The 15,636-nt window shown below is 39.6% G+C and overlaps 1 protein-coding gene across 2 annotated transcripts in view; it reads right to left on the bottom strand.

Annotated features, from left to right (window-relative positions):
• Window positions 1-6,771: 6,771 nt before the first annotated feature.
• The window catches only part of UBXN8 (UBX domain protein 8), a 28,755-nt gene continuing 19,890 nt past the window's right edge, over window positions 6,772-15,636 (bottom strand). The window contains exons 5-8 of one of the 2 annotated variants that reach the window (XM_003984652.6): window positions 15,486-15,626; window positions 13,647-13,688; window positions 9,734-9,808; window positions 6,772-7,395 (exon numbers count right to left, since the gene is read on the bottom strand). In XM_003984652.6, coding sequence (XP_003984701.1) covers window positions 7,228-7,395; window positions 9,734-9,808; window positions 13,647-13,688; window positions 15,486-15,626 — 426 coding nt within the window. In that variant the 3' untranslated portion in view covers window positions 6,772-7,227. The remainder of the gene's footprint in view (window positions 7,396-9,733; window positions 9,809-13,646; window positions 13,689-15,485; window positions 15,627-15,636) is intronic. The other variant, XM_045055326.1, reaches the window with a different exon arrangement.

The raw sequence follows: 15,636 nt of genomic DNA, 5'->3' as shown, positions 1-15,636 counted from the left end.
TCTCTCTCTCCTTCTCTCTCTGCCCCTCCCTCACTCTCAAAGTAAATAACTTAAAAAAAATAAATTTATAGTCTACCTTCAAGTGATATCCCACCACTTCACCTACAGAACCTTTCACTAGTATACTTCCATTGATCCCCTCACACTTTCTGCTACCGTTGTCTTACATCTTTCTTTTACAAGTATTAAAAATCCCATAGAACATTAGCACTTTGTTTAAACAGTAGACTATCATGTAAAGTGATTTATATAATAAGGAAAACCTTTTATGTATGTACTCGGGTCAATCTATACCATTTCCAATGCACTTAATTCCTTTATGTAAATTCATATTTCCATCTCGTATAATGTTTTTTTTCTTCTGAAAGGTTTACTTGAATATTTCTTGTAAGGCAAGTCTGCTGGTAATGCATTCCTTCAGCTTTTGTATATCTTAAAAAGTATTTGGGGGCGCCTGGGTGGCTCAGTTGGTTGAGCATCCGACTTCGTCTCAGGTCATGATCTCACAGTTCATGGGTTTGAGCCCTGAGTCGGGCTCTGTGCTGAATGCTTGCTTGGAGCCTGAAGCCTGCTTGGGATTCTGTGTCTCCTTCTCTCTCTGCCCCTCCCCCGCTCATGCTCTGTCTCTCAAAAATAAATAAATGTAAAAAAAATTTTTTTTTTAAGTATCTGTTTCAGCGCACCTGGGTGGCTCAGTTGGTTAAGCAAATGACTTCGGTTCACATCATGATCTTGGGGTTGGTGAGTTCAAGCCCCTCATTGGGCTTGCTGCTGTCAGCATGGAGCCCGTTTTGGAGCCTCTGTCCCCTCCCACTCTCTGCCCCTACCCCACTCATGCTCTCTCTCACAAAAATAAATAAAACATTAAAAATTTTTTAATAAAATTTAAAAAATAAAATAAAGTATTTGTTTCATGTTCTATTTTGAAAGATATTTTCTCCATTGTCCCTGCGTACCTGTATCGGAGAGAGGGTTTTCCTCCGTGCTCCGTCTGTGTGTTGTGGTTGCAGCCTGCTGGTGCCTGGGACCGGGTGCCAAGTTCATGGCAGGAGCAGGAGAGATGCCCTATTGTCCTAACTCCGCCTCCATCTCAGGCAGGCCCTTTGTGCTTTGACTTCCCAGGTGAGGTTTTCTCAGGGTTCCTGCTCTTCCTACCTGTGGCAACCAAACTCCGCCTTGTATCTGTGGTTGGTCTAGGGTGGCTGTTTGCTGCGCCGCCCCCAGCAATAGCCAGCATCTGTTTCGTATCTGTATCCAGCCCTCCCCCAGGAATGAGAATGTTTGCTTCTACTCTTCCCCTGGGAGCAATAAATCTTTACCTATGTCTTCGGAGAGGCAGATGGATCTTCCTTTTACTGCTTCTCCAGCCAACAGTAGATCTATGCCAGCGTCCTGAGGTCTTCGTACTTGGTGAACCGCCTATGGTTCCGCCTATGGTCCTCTACAAAGAGGCTTTGTAGAGGAGAAGGATCCTAGAAAGCTAGTGGAGCTTTAAACTCATTCCTCCACAGCCAGCAATCACCTCCTCATTTGCAGCCAGGTTGGCCTTTCCTGGTCTCCTGCACCTGTCTTGCTCCCCTCCACAAACACCTGGCGAATGAAGGCTGATAGTGAAGTGCTTTCAGGTGAGTGGAAACTCCCTTTCTGTCTCAGACCACCGGCCAGGACTGGCTTTGAGGCGGATGCCTTGTGCGGCCACATACAGCCCACACCTAGAAGGTCCTCACGCTTGATTTAATGCTCGCTGTCACCATCTGGAATTCTTCACTTTCCAGCGAGGTTTTCCACATTTTCATTTTGCACTAAGACTCACAAATTAAATAGCCAATCCCATTCCAAAGTGATACAGCGGCCCACGCTTGGCCTTTAAAAATGTTAAAATCTTAGCTGGATTTGTCTTATCTGTTTGTATAGCACCCACAATTCTACCGAATCTCTTCCTGTCTCTCCTTGTAGTGGATTATCCCCCTTTGGAATTCTGGTTCCGTGAATCCTTTGCAGCCTCAGCAATCTGAGGCTCAAAAATGTTATGGTTTTGTGCATCATCCAGCTGCTTCTTGTTAGAGAAAAACATTCTTTACAGCTTTATCCTAAGTAGAAGGATACGTACGGTTTAGAAGGATATGTATTGTTATTTTTAGGATCTGTTTCAGCTAGCAGAACAATTAACTGATTAAGACTAGTTGCCCACCCCATCTCCTGCCACCTTTATTTATTTTTAATTTTTAAAAATGTTTTAATGTTTATTTTTTTTTGAGAGACAGAGCATCAGTGGGGGAGGGGCAGAGAGAGAGAGAGAGAGAGAGACAGAGAGACATAGAATCTGAAGCAGGCTCCAGGCTCTGAGCTGTCAGCACAGAGCCCGACGATGTGGGACTCAAACTCACAAACCACAAGATCATGACCTGAGCTCAACCGACTGAGTCACCCAGGTGCCCCTGCCCTTTTTTTTTTTTTTTAATCTTAAGCCTGTTGATATCATTAAACAGTTTATCACGGAAATGATACAGAATTAGAAGAGTATAAGGTACCCTAATGAACCTTTTATTAGGCTTTAATATTTATTCAGCTATATGCCCACCTACTGTCCTCTCCCCATTATTTTGAAGCAGATTTTTACCATAATTCCTATGATATTGCAGCATATATCTTTAGAGATAAAGATTCTTTTCTTTCTCACCTAACCACAATGCCATCATCATACCTAAAAATAATTCCTTAATTATGTTTCTAATTTTTCCAACTCATTTCAAAGGGACTATAGTATAAAAAATAGTATTAACCAAGAATCTAAAGATTTAAGGTTTGTGTCCTTTCTCTCCATCCAGGGGAAGAAATTAGTTTTGTAACCAAGGAAACAACCATCTATCATTAGCGCTTTAGCGGTACAACTAATAGTGTTTTTTCTTTGCTTAAAGAAAAATATATTGCTATGCAAAGAAATAGCCCCAATGATGTTTGTGTTAGAAATTGGGGACACAGGAGGAAACTTTATGCCGCAAATTTTAAAGACCATTTGCTAATTACTAAAATTTGGCTTTTTAAAAGAGAACAAAGATTGTTTTTTTTTAAATATGAAATTTATTGTCAAATTGGTTTCCATACAACACCCAGTGCTCATCCCGACACAAAGATTGTTTTTTAACGATAATATTTTCTGTAGTCTGTATCCTTGGAAATGGATGATGATGGACAACTGAAAATAGAGTCTATGAAAGTCTGTGATCAGAACAGGTAAATACGGAAGTGTTTGTTCATTTTCTATTGTATTTCTATCTGCACTTGAGTCTATTTCAAAGAATAGTGGAAGCTTACTGACTGTTTGAAAGGAGCCCTAAGACATATTGCCAGCTACAGAAGCCAAAGAATCTACCCAGAACAGCAAAAGGCATTCACCCTAAGGCCATTTCAACCTGTTAGGGAAAATAATCCTGAATGTTTCTTGTACTAGTTCTCCCTTGCCACATAAAAATTTCCCCACCGCAGAGCTGGCTACCACAGTTCCTAAGTAGCACAGTTTCTTGTTAGCTTTCACAATATCAGTTTTTGAAGGGGTCTAAAAATGTGGGGTCCTTTTTTGCTTTTTTAATCAATTGTACATAAGCATAGAAAGTCCAACAGGACATAGTTTTAGTATGCAATTTTAGTCACACTTATTTCTGGGTATTGAGATTATGGGTTATTTTGTTTTCATAACTTTGTAAAGTTTTGAAACCCTTTGAGGACATCCGACTTCGGCTCAGGCCATGATCTCACGGTTCGTGGGTTGGTTGGAGCTCTGCATTGGGCTCTGGAGCCTGCTTTGGATCTCCTTCTCTCTCTGCCCCTCCCCGTTCATACTCTCTCTCAAAAATAATTATTTAAAAAAAATTGGGGGGGGAGTCCCTGGGTGGCTCAGTCAGTTAAGCATCCATCTTAGATTCAGGTTATAATCTTGTGGTTCATAGGTTCAAGCCCCGTGTCAGGTTCTGTGCTGACAGCTCACAGCCTGGAGCCTGCTTTGGACTCTGTGTCTCCCTCTCTCTGCCACACCTCCCCTGTTTGTTGTCTCGCTCAAAAATAAACTTTTTTTTTTTTTTAATTAAAAAAAAATTGAAACCCTTTCACAATCAATTTGAGTCTTTTTTTTCATTAAAATTTTTTTTTAATGTTTATTATTTTTGAGAGAGAGAGAACAAGCAAGGGAACAGTAGAGAGAGAGGGAGGCACAGAATCTGAAGCAAGCTTCAGGCTCTGAGCTGTCAGCACAGAGCCCCACACAGGGCTCAAAGTAACAAGCTGTGAGATCATGACTTGAGCTGAAGTTGGATGCTCAACTGGCTGAGCCACCCAAGCGCACCCCCTTTTTTCATTTTGTTTTCAATGTGGGATATTCCAGAGACCAAAAAAAAAAAAATGTTAAAGGTGAGACAACTTATTTTTTTCAAACATATATTAAGCATATACTGTATACTAAGTACTTCTGGAGGGAGAAAAAGATACAATTGTTGCTTTTAAGGAACTGTTTGGGAAAACAAAAACATACCTATAGTACAGTGTAATAAATTCTACAGAAAAGGTAAAAGGAGAACTAAAGAGGGGCCAAAACACAAGAGGAGTCAATTAACTTTCTTAAAATGTTCATTTATTTGTTTTGAGAGAGAGAGTGGGGTTAAGGCAGAGAGAGAGGGAGAGAATCCCAAGCAGACTCTGCACCACCAGGGCAGAGCCCAACGCGGGCATCTGTGAGATCATGACCTGAGCTGAAATAAAGTTCCCCAGAACAAGGAGCTTCTTATACCACACTTGAGAGTGGAACTTGGTATTATCGTACATGAATACACCATTGCAGGAAAATGAAATGACCAGATATGAAAACAAACAAACAAAAAAACCCCACCCAGGGGCGCCTGGGTGTCTCGGTTAAGTGTCTGACTCTTGGTCTTGGCAGGTCATGATCTTACAATTCATGGGTTTGAGTCCATCAGGCTCTACACTGGCCATGCAGAGCCTGCTTGGGATCTCTCTTCCTCTCTCACTGCTCCTCCCCTGCTCACTGTGTCTCTCAAAAGAAGTAAACTTAAAAAAGTGTAAAAAGGGGCGCCTGGGTGGCGCAGTCGGTTAAGCGTCCGACTTCAGCCAGGTCACGATCTCGTGGTCCCTGAGTTCGAGCCCCGCGTCGGGCTCTGGGCTGATGGCTCAGAGCCTGGAGCCTGTTTCCGATTCTGTGTCTCCCTCTCTCTCTGCCCCTCCCCCGTTCATGCTCTGTCTCTCTCTGTCCCAAAAATAAACGTTGAAAAAAAAAATTTTTTTTTAAGTGTAAAAAAGCTCACCTGTATTTTCATGTTTTCATTGTTTTACTATTATTTTATTTTTAGAGACAGAACATGAGTTGGGGAGAAGGACAGAGGGAAAGAATCATAAGCAAGCATGGAGTCTGACACAGGGCTCGATCCCACAACTCTGGGATCAAGACCTGAGCTGAAATCAGGAGTTGGACGCTCAACTGAGTCACCCAGGCAACTTCCCATTGTTTTATTTATAAAAATATTGATCCACCTGGAACTTCCAAATGTTCCAATTTAATGTAAGGTGAAATGAAATAAACCTTGACACTGATTAAGTAAACAAAACATACCTATCAAAAAGAACTTTATTTTTTTAAGCCTTCTTTTCACCTTTTTGTTTTTATTTTAATCACCCAGTGTTCATCACAAGTGCACTCCTTAATCCCTATCACGTATTTCACCCATCCTCCCACTCACCTCCCCTCTGGCAACTGTCAGTTTGTCCTCTATAGTTGAGTCTGTTTCTTGGTTTGTCTTTTTCCCTTTGCTTGTTTCTTAAATTCTACATGAGTGAAATAATATGGTATCTTTCTCTGACTTACTTTGCTTAGCATTATACTCTCTAGCTCCATCCGTGTTGTTGCAAATGGCAAGATTTCATTCCTTTTTATGGCTGAATAATATTCCATTGTGTATGTATACCACATCTTCTTTATCCATTCATCAACTGATGGACACTTGGGCTGCTTCCGTATCTTCGCTATCGTCAATAATGCTGCTATAAACATACAGGGGCAGGTATTGCTTTGAATTAGTACTCTTGTGTTCTTCGCCTACTTAGTAGTGTGATTACTGGATCATAAGAGTTCAATTTTTAACGTTATGAAGAACCTCCACACTGTTTTCCACAGTGGCTGCACCAGTTTGCATTCCCACCAACAGTGCAAGAGGGTTCCCCAACCACACATCCTCACCAAAACCTGTTTCCTGTATTATTGATTTTAGCCATTCTGACAGGAGCGAGGTGATACCTCATTATAGTTTCGATTTGTATTTTCCCTGAGATGATGAGTAATGTTGAGCATCTTTTCATGTGTCTGTTGGCCGTCTGTATGTCTTCTTTGGAGAAATGTCTGTTCATATCTTCTGCCCATTTTTTTTTATTAAAAAAAAATTTTTTTTTTCAACGTTTATTTATTTTTGGGACAGAGAGAGACAGAGCATGAACGGGGGAGGGGCAGAGAGAGAGGGAGACACAGAATCGGAAACAGGCTCCAGGCTCTGAGCCATCAGCCCAGAGCCCGATGCGGGGCTCGAACTCACGGACCGCGAGATCGTGACCTAGCTGAAGTCGGACGCTTAACCGACTGTGCCACCCAGGCGCCCCTCTTCTGACCATTTTTAATTGGATAATTTGTTTTTTGGGTGTTGAGTTTATAAGTTCTTTATATATTTTGGGTACTAACCCTTTATTGGATATCAAAAAGAACTGTAAAGCATTAGAGACCTTTGAAATGTCTTTAAAGTTTCATTTCTAGAAATAAAGCAGAACAAACATTTCTACCTAATAGATTTTAAAGAGTTTGACTGAATTGTGAAATGTTCAGTATGGCAAGGTGGACTGAAGAGGCAGGAAACAAAGTCATATGATTTTGTTTTTCAACACAGTGATAAATAATGTCAGCTAGGAAAAATACAAATCATGGAGTGCCTTACTGTACACATTTTTATCTAGTTTTCAGATGGTACATTATGACGGCACATTCCAAAAACTATTATATGCAGAGAGCAATCCTTTTCTAATCCTTCGTGTCCATACATTCCCGAGGATATCAACATTAAAGTGTTTATTGCCTTGAGCTCAATCAAGGTATGGCATGATTTTAATGTGAAACCTTTATGTCCTGTAAGATCATGGCATAACTGATTTTATGTAAAACAGGTCATTCTCATTTCTTAGTTAGTTGCTCTGGTCTTTTTCTTCCACATTGAGTACAGTATCCATAGTTATTCCAATGTCCTGCAGGGACCAGCCTTCCTCTACTTCCAGAGGCCTTCTGGGAAAGGAAGTAGAAAGGCTGTATAGAGATATGTGGTACCCGATTTTCATCATCCAGTGAAATAAGACCTAAAAGATAAAAAGTTTAGTTATCAAATACTGTGCACAGTTGTATCCCTCTAGATTACCATGATATTTTACAATTCCTTCATTGTTAAATCATGCCCCGAGGAGTAATAAAACAAAACCTTCTAGAATTTAAAGGAAAATAGCATACCATGAATTGTGAGATGCAAATAACCCTTAGTACCTTTTGGAAGTTTCAGAGAAGGCCCAGGGACTATAGGCATCTATAGAGAGCAGAGGCATTTAACAACTAGGAAAGTCCCAACCACAAGGAATGGGGTGGTTATTCAACATAGAAAAGTTGAGAACAAAAGTTTAGCACTTGGGAAAAAAATTATTTAGATCAAAACCTAAGCCAATAGTCCACATCAAAATCACTCAGGAACTTTGTCACCATAGACCTATCCAAGCCCTAAGGACTCTGCCTTAGGATAGTCCAATTGTCAATGGGCCACCCCTATAAATTGAAAACATTTCCTGGTATGAGGATTTCCATAGTAACCATCAAAATGTCCACTTACTATTGCCTAAAAACGTCTGCCAAAGGACAGTTTGCTGCTTTAGGAAGAAACCTAGATACTACAATGTTCTCGAAGGAAGCTGGACTATCAACTACAGATAATCTCTGACTTCTCCTGCTAACCACCATCCAAGAACCTACTGATATTCCATGTAACAAATGTACATCTAAGTCATAAAGCTTCCTAATTTTCCAATATTTGGATAGACCTTAATTCAACCAATTCCCACATTATACCTTTGATCATTTATCTTATTTCTATAGAATAAATTCTCATAAATGAAATTAATGAAACAAAAGATCTATTTTAAAGGTTACACGGGTAAATTATCTCATAGGAACAGTGTCCCAATTTATAAATTTATAGTCATAGGAACAGTTAATGAGAATCACCATTTTCTCCACACACTAGCCACAACTGGCTTACTCTTTTTCTTTTTTTAACATTTATTTACTTTTTGGGAAAGTGCAAGTGGGAGAGAGGCAGAGAGAAGGAGACAGGATCCAAAGCAGGCTCCATGCTGTCAGCACAGAGACTGATGTGGGGCTCAAACTCAAGAGGCGTGAGATCAAGAGTTGCCCCCTTAACCAACTGAGACACCCAGGTGCCTACGTTACTCTTCTTTTTAATCTTTGACAATCTGATAGGCAGAAAATTATGTCCCATTTTAATTTACACTTCTTTGATTCTAAGTAAGGCCAAATATTTTTTCCCTATTTTTATTTGTCACTTTTATTTTTCTTTAGGAAATCCTAAGTGTTTTTTTTTTTTTTTTCAACTGCCATCCTACTGAGGTGTTTACCTTTTCCTTGATTTGTATATTAGCTCTTTATAAAGAAATTACTCTAGGGGTACCTGGGTGGCTTAGTCAGTTGAGCGTCCAACTTTGGCTCGGGTCATGATCTCATGGTTCATGGATTCGAGCCCCACGTCAGGCCCTGTCCTGACAGCGTGGAGCCTGGAACCTGCTTCAGATTCTGTGTCTCCGTCTCTCTCTGCCCCTCCCCTACATACACACACACATTCTCTCTCTCTCTCAAAAATGAATAAATGTTAAAAAATTTTTAAAAACAAGAAAGAAATGACTCTATCATACATAGATGTAAAATATTTTCTCCAAATATTTCTTTAACTTTACAATTTTTTCTTTATAGAATGTTACATTTCTATGCAGTTGAATCCATCAGTATTTTCCATTATGGTTCATAGCATGCTCATCACAGAAGGTTAAATGCAATCAGGATAGAAAACTAGATATATTTCAATACAGTGCATAATTATATGTTTAAATGCACTTAAAAGTAGAAATACACCAAAATATTAGCAACCGACCTTGGCATTAGACTAAAGATCAAGCCTTTTTTCCTCTCTACTCTTCTGTTTTCCAAATTATTGCTAATGAACACAGCATTGTTTTTAAGAGAAAAAAAAAATCCATTGGAACAAAAGGAAATAAGCCCTAAAGAATGATCTGAAAATTACATCTAAGCAATAGGGCTTAAGTTAATAATCTATCAGGGATAATGGGAACAAAGTTAATACTGTCTGCTTCTGAAGGATATGAAAGCACATTATCTACCAAGCTGTGAAAATGTAATTAATTAAAAAACAACAAATAAAAAATAGGAAAAGAACTGGGAAAAAAAAAAAAACTGAAAAAAGATCCAGCATGCTTAATTATCCAAATTTCCACAACACAGAGTATGTATAAATGCCCTTTACCCTTACCTGAAGGGAGCACCAGACAAGGGAGTGGTTGCATGGGAGAAAACTATTGTCAAATTCAACAAAAACATTTCTCAAAATATGAATTTCCTCACCTGTGAACTGCAAGACTTAAAAAACCTTCTTTTCAGGACCCTCCCACTTGGACATCGGAGAGCAACAGCAACTACCTGAGGAATAAAAATGTTCAAATAAGAATTCCAATCCAGCGTGCTCTGCAATTCCAAAACACTACTCCTACGAAACATCCGTAATTCTAAAAAGCTGTATGGGGTTTTATAGGCATTTAGCTCTGAGAGCAGATCAACGTGAAGGTCCAGATAAAATTCACCTGAAACATAAAAATGTCTTCTGAAATGGAAGAGAACATCTTCCTCTTGATTGAGATCAATGACACAGCCTTCTGGCAAGGACACCAGAGACTAGATGCTTCCGTCTGTCCAGATAATATCAAGGTTGCACAGGGGCTTCAAAATTCATCTACCAAACCAAGAAGATCCAGTCCACCTTAGAGTCTACAGACAAGAAAGACACCGGGTTGCAAGGAAACAAGTGTCCCAAGTTACTCTATCATCATAAGCTGTGCGCCATGCCTGTGTCCTCCAAGCAAGTGACAGACAGGTGTGGAGTTGGTCCTGGATGCTGGAAACTCTAAGAGACCTCCTCTCCTGGAGGAGCTCCTGCTCCATCTGCTTTACGTATTGTTTCCCCATCAGTTCCCCTTTGATAAAACAGTAAAATAGCTAAAAAGACCTTGCAAACTACCAGTTAATATTATAAGACATTAAAAAAAAAAAGGATGAAGAATTAATAATTTATTCTGATGGGCATTATTTATCAGTCAGGAAACCCTTTCTTTTTTAAAATTTATTATTATTATTATTATTATTATTATTATTATTATTATTACTATGTTGTTTATTTTGGGAGAGATGTGGGGGAAGGTGCAGAGAGAGGAGGACAGATGATCTGAAACTGGCTCCAAGCTGACAACAGACAGCCTGACGCAGGGCCCAAACTCATGAACTGCGAGATCATAACCCAAGCCAAAGTCAGATGCTTAACCGACTGAGCCACCCCAGGGCTATCACATAATATGATAATAGCTAACATTATCATAACTGTCCTGGGAGTTATGTAGGCATCGTAAGATATAGAAATGGTGGTTTTACAGCAGCACCTACCCCCTTCAGGAAAGCCATGTTAGAAAATATTTCCATTCAAGTAGATAAGGTATTTGATTCATATCCATATCAGTGCAATGCTGAGCCCTGTTGTACTTCTACTAATGAATAGTTTTATAATAACACACAAAAAAAATCACAAAACAGCTGAATCACAGATTTAAAGTCAATTTTGCTTATTTCTAGAAATGACAAAATTTAACTTTTGCAGTGAGGTTTTGTTCAAAGGCTAATGATCTGAAAGCAGAATTAAAGCCAAATTCTTTATGAGAAACTAGGGTTTCAAATATACTGAATTAAAGGGGCACCTGGCTGGTTCAGTAGGTTAAGCATCTAACTTTTTTGTTTGTTTGTTTCTTTTTAAGCATCTAACTTTTTAAGCTCAGGTCAGGGTCTCACAGCCACATATCAGGCTCCAGTTTGACAGTGCTTGCTTGGGATTCTTTTTCCTCTCTCTGTCCCTCTCTCTCAAAATAAAAATTATATATATATAATATATATAAGTTAATATTTTCCATTATGTTTAGATACTCAAGAGAAATTAACTATCATTGTTTGAAAATCTAGCAACTGTTTTGTTATTACAATTACTATGAAAATTGGTTGTGCTGTTTCTCCTAATATTACTGACAGCATAGAGGATTGACATATGAATGGGTAAAAGACATGGGACACAATCCAAATTGGAAAGTAAATCACAATGCCAAACACAGATTGTTAAATGAAAGCTAAATTAAAAGTGGCAGCAGGGGCACCTGGCTGGCTCAGTCAGTGGAGTGTGTGAATCTTAATCTCCGAGTGGTGAGTTCAAGCCCCAAGTTGGGTGTAGAGATTACTTTTTTTTTTTTTTTTTTTTTTTTTACGTTTATTTATCCTTCAGACAGAGAGAGACAGAGCATGAACAGGGGAGGGGCAAAGGGAGAGGGAGACACAGAATCCGAAACAGGCTCCAGGCTCTGAGCTGTCAGCCCAGAGCCCGACGCGGGGCTCGAACTCACGGACGGCGAGATCATGACCTGAGCCGAAGTCGGCCACCCAACCGACCAAGCCACCCAGGCGCCCCAAGATTACTTTAAAAAAAAAAAATCTTAAAAAGAAAAAGTAGCAGCAATAAACAAAATTTAATTCCCAGGGACTCCTTAAAATGAAAGGTAGTTTACAATAATGAAAATAGTTGCAGACAGAAAGAAGATGGGAGTTTGTTTGGAAAGTTGACACTTTTTTTTTTTTTTTTTAACATTGGTTTATTTTTGAGAGGCAGAGCATGAGTGGGGGAGGGGCAGAGAGCAAGAGACACAGAATCCGAAACAGGCTCCAGGCTCTGAGCTGTCAGCACAGAGCCCAACGTGGGGCTCGTTCAACTCACGAACTGTAAGATCATGACCTGAGCCGAAGTCAGACATTCAACTGACTGAGCCACCCAGACACCCCTAGTGTCATGTGTTTTAAAACCAGAGTAAAAAAGGTGCTCCCAGTCAAACCTGAGCTATATCTAATTACGTCTGTATTATAAATGGGTGTGAGAATGTAGAAGGGTGTGTGTCAGGACAGACATATCACAGACATGAATTTTTTGGGTATAACAGAAAGAAATGAGAAGTTTTTTTCTCTCTCTCTCTTTTTTTTTTAATTGTGTTTCTCCTCCAGGATCAGTATCTGGATTGCAAGTTTCATTTTCTCTATTTTTGCATGACTTCTGGATTTTCCTCAGACAGCCAAAGTATTCCATTGAAATGTTGCAAGTGTGTTGATAAAATTAAGACCCTCCCAGTGGCAGACTCACGACTGGTTTTCAAGGAGTATAATAGTTGCCAAGCTCTAAGAAATAGAAAACCATCAGGGCTTTCCTTTGCCTAAAGGACTTCATGGCTTTAAAGACACATGCTCCCACTACATTAGAGACCTGTCTGAAATTCTGCTGGGCAACCACAGGAAGGCAGCACAGAATGCGGCACAGCAGCTGGGCAGATGGAAGCTCAGTGCAGTGTGGAGGTTCAATTGAACCCTGCCCCCCAAAACAGCAAACCATCCTTCAATTCAAACATCTACACAGCAGCTGCATGCTTCATTTTCTCTTTGTTAAGGGGAAAACTACAATTTGAAGTCATCTGCCTATCTTTGAGAGAGAGTGTGCTCGCGCAGAAGCAGGGGAGGGGTAGAGGGAGAAAGGGAATCTCAAGCAGGCTCCAGGCTCAGCAGGGAACCTGCAAGGGGCTCAGTCCCACAATCCAACCCTGGGATTGTGACTTGAGTCAAAATCAAGAGTTGGTCCCTAAACTGAGCCACCCAGGCGTCCCTGATTTTTTAGTAAAAAGTAACCCCTGGGCTCCTGGGTGGCTCAGTCAGTTAAGTGTCTGCATTTGGCTCAGGTCATGATCTCACAGTTCGTGGGTTTGAGCCCCACGTCAGGCTCGGTGTGGTCAGTACAGAGCCCTCTTCAGAACCTCTGACTCCATCTCTCTCTGTCCCTTTCCTGCTTGCTCTCTGTCTCTCTCAAAATAAATAAATAAACAAACAAAAAATCTAGAAAAAACCAAGTAACTCCTTTGCTGACCTAAAGTTTTGGAAAAGCCCATGTATCATATCTCTGCCTGATGAGGTGTGGGGGCTCTAAAGACCCACTCGGTGGATGGCAGGCTCCAAAACTGGACACAGGCTGAGAGGTTTGCTATTACACCACGTTCAAAACAGACCTAATTACAGGGCTATCACATAAACATGCGTACTCTCTTCTTTTTCTAAACCCAAACTGAGATAAGACATACTCACTTGATGTTAAAGAAAACAAAATATATTTAATTTCCAAAGAAAAAAATGAGCTTACTTCGTCAGCTGTTTCAGGAGGTTCTTCAGGTAGATCAAGAACCTAAAGAAAATTAAGTATTACTAAGAAGAGTGTAAACATTTTGAAGAAAAAAAAAAAATCTCAGTGAGAAGAGTCCCTTTTAATATAGAGTTTAGACACATCTAAGCCTAATGGAATCTTTTATTTATTTTTAAAAATTTCTTTAATTATTTATTTATTTTGAGAGAGACGGAGAGAGAGCGAGCACACACACAGGCGGGGCAAGGGCAGAGAAAGAGAGACAGAATCCCAAGCAGGCTCTACACCATAAGCACAGAGCCCTATGTGGGGATTGAACTCAAACTGTGAGATCATGACCTGAGCTGAGACAAGAGTCTGACGCTTAACAGACTCTGCCACCCAGGCACCCCAATGAAATCTTTTAATATACATTTATAAAAATGTACAATATGAAAGGGCTCAATTAAACATTTTTGGTAAGCCATTCTGTGCTAAATACATGATAATAACAGGATGTGGGATGATAGCTACCAATCTATGCATACTTAAGAATCTCATTTTTATGATATTCCAAGACACTACATAAAAATATACTATTTAAAGACACAGAGGATAAATATTAAGTTCAACAGACCCCAAAGTTATTTAGGTTCATACGTATACACATTTTAAATGTGTATCTTTCTTCACTGGCACTTCTAGGGGACTGGATAAGAAACATTCACTTTGGTTGTCTTCATGATTTACTGATGTTTCCTTATTTCTGTTTATTACAAAACCAGGTGTTCAGACCATTTTCTCTCGTTTAACAGGGTTACCAACAATTTCACCTTCAGGGACGCTTTTTGTTTTTTAATACCACAGACTCATGTTTTCTAGCATTGTATCTAGCCAACATTAACTGCATTTTATCAAATAAACCATTTACTTTTCTTTGGTATCAAAAGCCTGACAGTCAACCAAAATTTACCAACAACATGAGACGATTCATGTTATTAACAAAAAGCTAAGACTCCTGAAGTTTTAATTAGTCCATAAGATCTTTTTGAAATGCTAGAAATAGTTCAATGACTTGACTGCCACCCTCAGGCCCCATTATGGGGCTAAGAAACCTCAGACCAAGAGGCAACACATTAGAAACAATGTTCAGGGAACATATGGCCTCCCAGCATCCCTTAAGAGTCAGGGCAAAGAGATTTATTTCCAACCTTTGCCAGATCCAAATGAGGGTCAATTTAAGGATTAAAAATTTGAAAGAACAGAAGTAATAATGAACCTCAGCACTGTTCCAAAATGAATGGTTGCTAACCCATTCCCTGGAAGGGCTACTGAGAAAAATATTACCCACATTAATAATATTAGCCACTCGGGGGCTTGGGTGGCTCAATTGGTAGAGCATGCAACTCTTGATCTAGGGGTGATGGGTTCAAGCCCCATGCTGGGTGCAGAGATTGCTTAAAAATAAAATCTTAAAAAAATTTTTTTTAATAAAAAAATAATAATATTAGCTTCTCACTAAATATGGGTTAATCATGTCTTAGTTACCTGTAGGAATATTTCCCTTAGTAAACATTTTTCATTTCTACATAATAAAATTACTTCCTCAAAAGAACGGAGTATTTTGTAAATCTGTCATTTATCTTCATAGCTTCCTTCTAAGTGTGGTTCAGAACATTAATATTAGTATCAAATAGCAAAGTGGTTTTTAATGAAGCTGATCCCTTTATAAGGTAGTGGGAAGACACCATCTGGATTAAAAGCCAGTCCTAATCTTCACTCAGTATACCACTTCGCCCAGAGAACCATATTCCTACTGCACACTGATACAATTACATGAGTAGGCATTCAGTAATGAACCTCCTTCTGCGTGGGCTGTTCAGCAGATGGTGAAATTTTGGTTAGAGGCTTAGGCAAGTTCCGTCTCTTTGCTGCTTCCCTGCTGTTTGATGTTTCAAAAGATGTCTGACTCCCATTTTCAAGCACCAACTCTTCATCACCCTGGTCAAAA

This window comes from Felis catus, chromosome B1, assembly GCF_018350175.1.
Source record: "Felis catus isolate Fca126 chromosome B1, F.catus_Fca126_mat1.0, whole genome shotgun sequence".
NCBI classification, from domain to species: Eukaryota; Metazoa; Chordata; class Mammalia; order Carnivora; family Felidae; genus Felis; species Felis catus.
The sequence above is the reverse complement of the archived record's forward strand: the minus strand, read 5'-3'. Positions and strand labels throughout refer to the sequence as shown.